At 37.0% G+C, this 9,241-nt stretch overlaps 1 protein-coding gene across 18 annotated transcripts in view; it reads right to left on the bottom strand.

The window, feature by feature from the left end:
- The window catches only part of Setd5 (SET domain containing 5), a 75,894-nt gene that overhangs the window by 22,524 nt on the left and 44,129 nt on the right, over window positions 1-9,241 (bottom strand). For 17 of the 18 annotated variants that reach the window (XM_015494981.2, XM_015494966.2, XM_048787067.1 and 14 more), the window contains 6 exons: window positions 8,939-9,048; window positions 7,802-8,051; window positions 7,291-7,374; window positions 6,269-6,526; window positions 4,723-5,043; window positions 4,074-4,316 (listed from right to left, as the gene is read on the bottom strand). In XM_015494981.2, coding sequence (XP_015350467.1) covers window positions 4,074-4,316; window positions 4,723-5,043; window positions 6,269-6,526; window positions 7,291-7,374; window positions 7,802-8,051; window positions 8,939-9,048 — 1,266 coding nt within the window. The remainder of the gene's footprint in view (window positions 1-4,073; window positions 4,317-4,722; window positions 5,044-6,268; window positions 6,527-7,290; window positions 7,375-7,801; window positions 8,052-8,938; window positions 9,049-9,241) is intronic. The other variant, XM_048787072.1, reaches the window with a different exon arrangement.

Raw genomic sequence — 9,241 nt, 5'->3', positions numbered from 1 at the left:
TTTTTTTTTTTTTTTTTTTTTTTTTTAATTTTTGTTTGTAGTTGTAGATGAACAGAATGTCTTTCTTTTATTTGTTTATTTTTATGTGATGCTGAGGATCAAATCCAGTGCCTCACCCATGCTAGGCAAGTGCTCAGCTGCTGAGCTACAGTCCCCCTGCCCCTATTGAAGATTCTTATAGTATTTCAGGACAAGTATAAAAAAGAAACATGAAAACACTTCTTTGAATCTAACAAGCTCCAAAAACACTTCTTTGAATCTAACAAGCTCCAATCACCCCTATTAATTTTAGAACCCCCCCCCCCCAACTTCTATTTGGTTACTAAAGAACATTTCTCCTTTCTCTGAAACTATATTAAGGAGAAAAGTTTGAGGATCAAACCCAGTGCCTCACCCATGCTAGGTATGTGCTCTACCACTGAGCTACAACTCCAGCCTGAAAAAAATGTTTTTTTTTTTTTTTTGAAAAGTCAAAGATAGGTGAGAAAGGGTAGCATTATTATGGGGAAAGAAGAACGAAGTATCAGGTTTTGGAATCCCAATACCTGAGTTGAAACACGGCTGTGCCAATAAACAAGATGCCTTAATTTTGGGCAAGTTTTTTTGAGCCAAAAGTTCTGAATCTAAACTGTGCCCAATAATACCAAACCCACAGGGTTGTCATGAAGGTTAAGTGAGAACACACTTAAATTTTCAGTATTTTTTCAATGAAATTTCAACACATACTTAATGACACACATATTAATAATCCTTCAGAATACACAATAAAATACCAATGTACAAGTAAAGCATTTCATTAGTCTGGTAGGTTTTTAAGAAATGGAGGAGACTAAATGATTGTATAGAAAACGATAAAATGTATAAAATGACTAAAGATTTGTTGGTCATTTATTTACCTATTTATTTTTTAGAGAGAGAGAACTTTTTAATATTTATTTATTTTTTTTTTTAGTTTTCGGCAGACACAACATCTTTGTATGTGGTGCTGAGGATCGAACCCGGGCCGCATGCATGCCAGGCGAGCGTGCTACCGCTTAAGCCACATCCCCAGCCCTTTGTTGGTCATTTATAAATGCTTCTTTTCTAAAGTACTGTTTAAGTGAAATCTAAAAAATAATAAAATCATAAGATATCTTCTTTTAGGAACTATGGCTCAATTTAATTCAGACACTCCAGGGATATCAATAAATGTTCTGACAAATACTCTAATAATCTGGGTACAAATATATAGATCAGACTTTTATTTGTCTCATACTATTTTTAACTTATGAGGCCTACATTCTTTAACCAGATATTAAACAGTGAGCCTATCATGAATATGCATTGTTGTAACTAATCCCATGGAAGGTAGTTTTTTTTTTTTCATTTATTCATTTAACTTATATTCTGAGGGATTTTCAAAATTTATTATGGTTTGGTTTAATCATGGAAATGTTCTTAGGTCTTGAACTAGATGTGTCCTTTCTAACCAATCTAAAAATAACTCTTCTCCATCCCTACCTAGGATAAAGATGACTTCAATTTCTAGCTAAAAGATTCAATTTCATTTATTTTGCCCACAAAAAAGCTGCATGTTTTGTAACATAGATTTGTTTATAATAAATATTAAAGCAGTGATTTAATCTTAACTGATTTAGATATAAACAAATAATTTTAAGATCCCATTGCTATGATAATTCAATGTACAGTCTAATGTCTCCCTAAAGACTGATCACGACACATACAAAGTGCTTAAGTATAGCCTGTATAAAATGAGACTAAGGATGAAGGCTGAGACTGTAGCTGAGTGGTACAGCACTTGCCTAGCATGCACAAGGCCCTGTTTTCAATCCCTAACACCACAAAAACCAAACAACCAACTGGCTGGCCAGCCAACCCACACACCCTCCAAAATCAAAGAGGCTCAAGAACGAGGATAGTCAGATGCATTTAGAGAATATAATATGGATTTGAGTTAAATGGGATTTTTTTTTCCTCTTCTGTCAATGGAGATAGAAAGATGAGCTTTCAGATTTAAGTCTTAAATCACAACCAGGTCAAAAGGGCTCAAAGAAATGGATTTTCTACTGAATGTGAAGTCACAATTTTAAACACACATTTTCAGTCTTTAAAGGCTTCTGCTACTTGGAAAAGTAAGAGTTTAATTTGTCTTTGAGCACAAAAAGACTGTATCCTAGCATCATGATTATCAAGAAGGCATTTCAAGAAGCTAGTTCATATTATTTACAACAAAGTCTTTATGCCAACCCCTCTTAAAGACCAAAGCAAGAGCGTTTACCAACTAGCTTGAAAGAATCTTTGAGCAGCCAACATCCTTAGAAATCTAGTACCATGTCCAGCCAAACACAGAACAAGAAAGTTATTTTAAATATATTAAGCCATCTCTCAACTTGCTCCTCATTTAAAGACTATATCTACTCCATTTCTAATTTTAAACACTCCTTACAAATGCATTTATGATTTTGAGCTGTTAATCTTATTGAGCAATGCTAAACACAGGAGAAGGATCAGTTTTCAGTTTTGTATCCCACACTAAAGCTAGCAGCATTCTAATTCTTACAGAAGTATAATCATAATGCTTTTTACATGGCAAACCATTTTTCTTCTCCACAGATAATCACTAAGACCCAAGATAAAGAATTCTTCCTAAGTGACATACTTGGTATAAGAAAGTTTCCCTGGAGACCCAGTTCTCCTTCATTACTGAGGCAAATTTCCTATAGAAAAGCTTTTCAGAGATTTTCTACTTATTTTTAAAAGAAAGTCGTCACTGCTTTTATTTCTGACACCTGAAAGTCACTCCTGTTAATTTACTATTTATAAACCTTCTTTGGCAAGGATCTTGTGACCAAATTTCTGTTTATGATTTCTTCTATTTGGGATTTTCCCCAAACAAACCAAGATGTACTCAAATACTTAGGTAAGACGCACAATTAAGAAAAGACAGTGCAGCACATGCTGCTCATCCAGCAGTAATGCCCTTCCTTTATGTACATATTCCTGTTGCCCTCCTCCCCTCCGTATCCCACAGTGCTTTGGCTCATCTTTCACTCCCCCCCACCCCCCAAGAAATAATTTCTGTTCTTTGGAGAAAGAGAAAAGCTTTAAGTTTGGAGAAGTCAGGGAAGACCTGCCTGGAGTTGGAGACTTCATCACACCAAATAATCTACATGCAGCATCCTCATGTACGTGATGCCAGTGGAGGAGGGCAATGGCAGACACTGAGGAAGGCAGCCTGAATCCAGATCTGAGGATAAGAGAAAAGGGTGTTCCAGGGAACAGAACTCTACCTCAAAGAAAGACCAAATGAAAAGGTGTCCTATACTTCTAGAAACACTGACACGACATAATAAGTGATCTAATCCTGAGAGACACCTTTGAAAAATATGTAGGGCTTCTGGGAATTAAGAAAGCACATTCCCCAAACAACCAACCACAAACACTGCTGCCACTAGATCCAAAAACACTAGGTAACTAGAAAGAGAGAGAGGTAGAGAGAGGCAGAAAGAATCTTTTACAATAGTTTCCATATTCTCTAGGGAATAGACAGTCCAACCTGTTGTCATTTGATCAAGAAACAGGAATTATGCCAAACACAACAGGACTTTTCCCTCTAACCTCCTCCAAGTGATAGTAGTGATCGAATTAATTCTAAACACAATTTTATCAAATTTTACTCATTCAATAGTGCTCTGAAGTATCTGGGGGCCAATCACACAGTAATCACAAATGGATGTTAACAAGTAACACAAGAGCACAGACATAACATACCCCTCCCTACCCAATCATCAACTGCTGTGTGCTCTCACAAGAACCTCAAAGGCTCCCAAAAGAGACAACAGTGAATATTCACAAAATTGAGAACCAAAAATACAGTATACATTTCACGTTAGTCCCATTGGCTCCTGATTTATCAGTATTCATGTTGAATAATTAACTCATTATCAGCGCACATGGATACAGTGGCTTTCTAGAGTATGTGTTAAATATATTATAATTTTAGGCACCCTGCCTTAAAACAAAACAAAACAAAACAAACAAACAAAAAAACAATTACATAAACACAGACATACCTTCTTACAGGAGCTGAATGTGCCATCAGGCAGAAGGGGCCTCCGACGCCTCTCAGGCATAAAGGGTGAGCCAAAGCGAATGTAGTGTTTGGGGGTGGTGCAAATTAATGGGGAATGAATAAGACCCGGTAACATGTTCAGCGTTGTTGCTAGTACAGTTGGGTCTGTGGTGATACGTAAAGGGCATTCAACAGGGCACTCTTGCTTCTCGGCTTTGTCGTTCAGCCATTCTGTAACTAGATACTATGGTTAAAAAAAGGAGAGAGATCATTACTTAATGCTGCAGATGAAAAGCCAGAGGCAGTAGTAGTGCAGTTCACAAAGACAAACCTCATCTAGAAACTAGGACAGATGCCACAGCTGCAGTGAGAATGAATTGGGCATTCAGAACACAAGACTATCTTCCTTTACCCTCTCTGTGTCCACTAAGAGTGGAACAGTTTCAGTTACCAATGATTTAAGTTCTGTCTAAAAATAAGGGAACAAAAAGTAGTAGAATGGCTTGAGGCTTCCTCATTAAAGGATTTTATCTAGAATATGTGATCTAGCAAACACTGAGATTAATTTTTTTCTGGGGATTACAGGTACTTGTGTTTTATTAACACATCTTCCGCCATACTAGACTCATGAAGATGAATTCATGACTTACCTTTTTGGTTTTGGGGTACTTAGATGTAGCACGGTTAACATGAGATCCAGTAACTGATATCACAGTTGGGTCAGATCCTGTTAACTGCCTGTTTTCTCCTGAACTGTCTATACTTCCAGTTTCAGTAGGAGTTACTGAGTTGTTACTTCCTCCCTCTTCCAAGGCAGCTTGTGACAACTCTGCCTGTTGTGCACTGGCCTGCTTCTGACGTTTTAGTCTTTGGGCTGAACTGGTCCGGTACCGAGAAATTCGACTCTTCGGTCGGGGTCTGGAAGGCTTTGCTGGAGGTGGTTTGGGGACTGGTTTTTCTGCAGCAACATCCTGAAACAACATCAGGGTCAAATGCTGACCAAAAATTCTTATCAGTAAACATTCTATCCAAATTCTTCTTTAAGCATTCTGAATGCCTACTGGTGAAAAAGATAAGGATTTGGAAACAGTCATTTAAAATGTATTCTTTAAAAAAAAAAAAATTATTTTTTAGTTTTAGTTGGACACAATACCTTTATTTTATTTATTTATATGTGGTGCTGAGGATCAAACCCAGGGCCGCACATGTGCTAGGTGAGTGCTCTACCGCTGAACCACAATCCCAGCCCTAAAATGTGTTCTTTAAACCCCCAAATTTATACATTTAAATTAACTAAAGAGATTGTGAACAGATATCTGGGTTAGTTATTTCTATTTCTCATAAGCATCTATAAAATAGGTCATAAGTCAACTAAAGGGAAACACCTAATTTTAGGGTTCTTAGCAGAAAGAGAATTCCTCCTTGTACTTCTTTCCTAGACAATGAGGTCTCAGCTTAAGGCTTAGATTCATGGCCGGGGGAAGGAAGGAAAAGAAGGGTTTATCTTGAGAATCCTATGAAAGGTACATGAGAGAACTCAAAATAATTTTATTTTTTGGTGGTGGGGATTAAAACTGGGGCCTCATACATGCTAAGCACTCATTCTAACACTAAGTTCCACCCCTGGCCTATAAACCAAATGATTTTTATAAATTCACCACCAACAGTTTATCTAGCAAAAAAAGTACCAAGTTCCACAGAAGCATGAAGGTATTTAGTCATTCAAATTCTGAATTCACCTGTTTCCCTGAACCCCATAAATCAGCTGATGAAAATGTTAAGTGCCGTTATTTACTACGATACGGGACAAACCCAAAAATACGGATTTTAACCATCCAAAAGATAGGTTAAAAGGTAATTGGCAGGGGCTGGGATTGTGGCTCAGTGGTAGAGTGCTCGCTAGCACGGGCGGGACCCGGGTTCGATCCTCCACCACATAAAAATAAAAAAGCATTGTGTTGTGTCCATCTACACCGAAAAAATAATTAAAAAAAAAAAAAAAAAAAAAAGTGGGCTGGGGATGTGGCTCAAGCGGTAATGCGCTCGCCTGGCATGTGCAGGGCGCTGGGTTCGATCCTCAGCACCACATAAAATAAAATAAAGATGTTGTGTCCACTGAAAACTGGGAAAAAAAAAAAAGGTAATTGGCATTAGCAAGAGCAAAGGTGCCCAAGCCCTGGTCTTTTCATCTCTTACCCCTGCTTGGGAAGACCTCCGGGTGTTCACTCCAATACTCTGTGGGATGCTTGGGATGGAAACATTTGAAGTAAGGTTGCTAACTTCAGATTCAGAAGCTTCTGTTTTTGTCTCTTCTCCAACAGGAGTCTCTGAGGTGGTGGCAGTAATCTCTATGTCAGGGCTGCTCTGTTCCAAGGGCTGATCTCGCCGTTTCTTTCTCTTTTCTAAGTTTTCGAAAGCATGCATAATGGCTTCAACCTTCCTATCCTCTCGGGTCTAGAAAGAAATAGCATTGGTATAGAAGGAAGCCCCAGTAGGAATAGGAGAATGTCAATTCAGAAGTGTTATTAATGTAAATTTATAGAAACTTACTTAACTACCAATAAGATAACACATATCTTTGAGAACATAATAACTAAAAACAAACTTTTTATTTTAAATGCTGGTAACAGGTATAAAAGAAAGCAAACCAAACTATACTTTCTTTTAAAAGGCCAACTGGGCTTTTTGGAAAAAAAAAAAAAAAAAATTTCTTTTTTAGTTGTAGTTTGAAACATACTTTTGTTTTATTTATTTAATTTTATGTGGTGCTGAGGATCGAACCAAGGGCTTTGCATGTGGTAGGCGAGTGCTCTACCACTGAGCCACAACCCCAGCCTGAAAATTTTTAACATGTAAGAAAATAGCCATCAAAACCAAATTTTCTGCAGTAGAGCGCTTGCCTACTGAGTGTGAGGTCCTAGGTTCGATCCTCAGCACCACATAAAAATAAAAACAAAGGTATTGTGTCTACCTACAACTTAAAAAAACCCCAGAACCCCAAAAAACTCCATAAAAAACAAGAAAATTCCTAAGTCAGAGGAAAACAGTGTCAACACATCTTGTTTTAAACCACTGAGTTTTGGACTAAAAAGATTATTATAAAGAAACCTCTTAAGGCAAGGATTAGATGGTCAACAGACAACTACTCCATGCATGCGTATGTTCACCTATGTGTAGAGAAAGAAAATAGAAGCAAAGGGATGTTAGACAGCACTTACCCTCCTGCTCTGAGCTGTGTTCTCCTGGTCATCTATAACCTCTTCTTTCTCTTCTTCTGGTTTTTCTTCTGGATTGTCTACTTCCTTTAAATAGAAGCAATATTAAATTATATTCTTAAACTGGGGTGAGGGAAATCAATCAATTTTATTCTGGTAGCTTAAAATTGCCCAGAAATAATTTCTAGAGCTTTCATTTGTTACTCATGTGAGGCCACATGGCAAACAGATGATAATCCTCATTCTCCAAATGGAACCTGGACAGTAGCTAAAAGGTTTTGTTTTTTGGTTTTTTTTGGTGTTGGGGATCAAACCCAGGGCCTTGTAATTACTAGGTAAGGGCTCTTAACACTGAGCTATTGAAAGGATATTCACAAGAAAATGAATGAATGCAGATGTATGCTGATATAAATAGCTATTATGAGTATACTACTGCTTCCCTAAAAATGAAGGAAACCTGGGATCAACTTCTTGGAAACGAATGATACCACATAATTTGACCAGAGGAGATTACCTCATGATCACTGGATAAAGTTACTTTTTCTGGAACTTCTTGTGATTGCTGGTCATTATTCTCCTCTGAAGCCTCATTCTGCTGCTCCATCTCTAGCTCTTTCCGTCGTGCTTTTCTACGTCTGGTCTCTGCCCCAATGGTAGGGAGGGTTGGAGGAGGTGGGAGTGGCAGTTCTGCAGCATTTGGATTCCTTTTCTGTATAGGGCAATTCCGGTTCCCCTTGTGACATGCACAGTCCACTTTATAATTACTGCTCCAAAGAAACAAAAAATGTACTTGTCTCAGTATCCTTGAAAATCAGGTTTATCACCATTCATTCTTTTGAAACACCAGCAGGATAATTTCCTCTGGAATTATCTTTAAATAAGTTCAAAAAATTAGAGTGTCTCTAAGAATACTTTAATATTCTGTTTCTTTATATATTTCCCACTCTGTGCCTATGTATGGCCTGTAGAAAGAAAAGAAAATATCCGCTAAATTTAATTCTCAATTGCTTTTATGCTATTCGATAGTCAATCAGTAAGAGTCTGAAATGGCCAAACTTCTATTATGCTCATCATTACTGTGTCTTCACTTTTACTTGAATGACTACTTATTATTAATTTTGCTTTTTCTTATTCCTGGGCGGTATGAGTTTACCATATAATTTGGATTTTGCCCAAAACAACCAAAAGAGAAAAAGCATCTACTTTATAAAACCTATTACATATTCACCTATGACTTGCTATCTGTTTTTTTAAAATATATTGTCATATACAGCTAGATTACATAGTTTGAGCAAATGAGGTGAATCTTTTGTCTCATTTAGTGTGGCTCCTGACACAAATGCTCTGCTCACACTAACACATGCCATATAGCTTCCAGGAGTGTCTCATATACCTTTTTTGCTATTCTTGCTAAAGAGCCATAAATTACCACTTTTGTTAGGTGACTTGTAAATGGTTACAAAGAAAATATCAAAATCTCTAAAAAAGAATCTTCAGTTGGTCTTCTCCTTCACAGGTAGAAAATATATCATTTGTGAAAAGATTAAACCAAAAAATGGCAAGGAATGAAAGCAGACTTCATAAATAGAGTCAAACTGCTTAATATCTAACACAAGGTGATCCATGTTAGGAAAAATTTTTTGGGTCTTACCAGTTACTATACTCATAATCAAATGCAATGGTGACTTCAGCATCCTTGGTGATGGCAGAAACAGCATAAATACATAGATGAATCATCCCATCTGCAATCATGTGTCGCACCTGTATGAACATGGCTCAAGGTTGGATTTATCATAGACTATTATTTTCTCATAAAAGAGGAAAAATGCTTTTACCAAATAATTTTACTTAGAGTTATAATAGTCTGTGTAAACTTCATTCATTATTTCATATGTAATTATTATACAGTAAGGTCCTGATATTTCTTGAAATAATCAGAGAAACCTTGAGATTT

This window comes from Marmota marmota, unplaced genomic scaffold (assembly GCF_001458135.2).
Source record: "Marmota marmota marmota unplaced genomic scaffold, marMar, whole genome shotgun sequence".
In the NCBI taxonomy this organism is placed as follows: Eukaryota; Metazoa; Chordata; class Mammalia; order Rodentia; family Sciuridae; genus Marmota; species Marmota marmota.
This window is presented reverse-complemented; position numbering and strand designations above follow the sequence as displayed.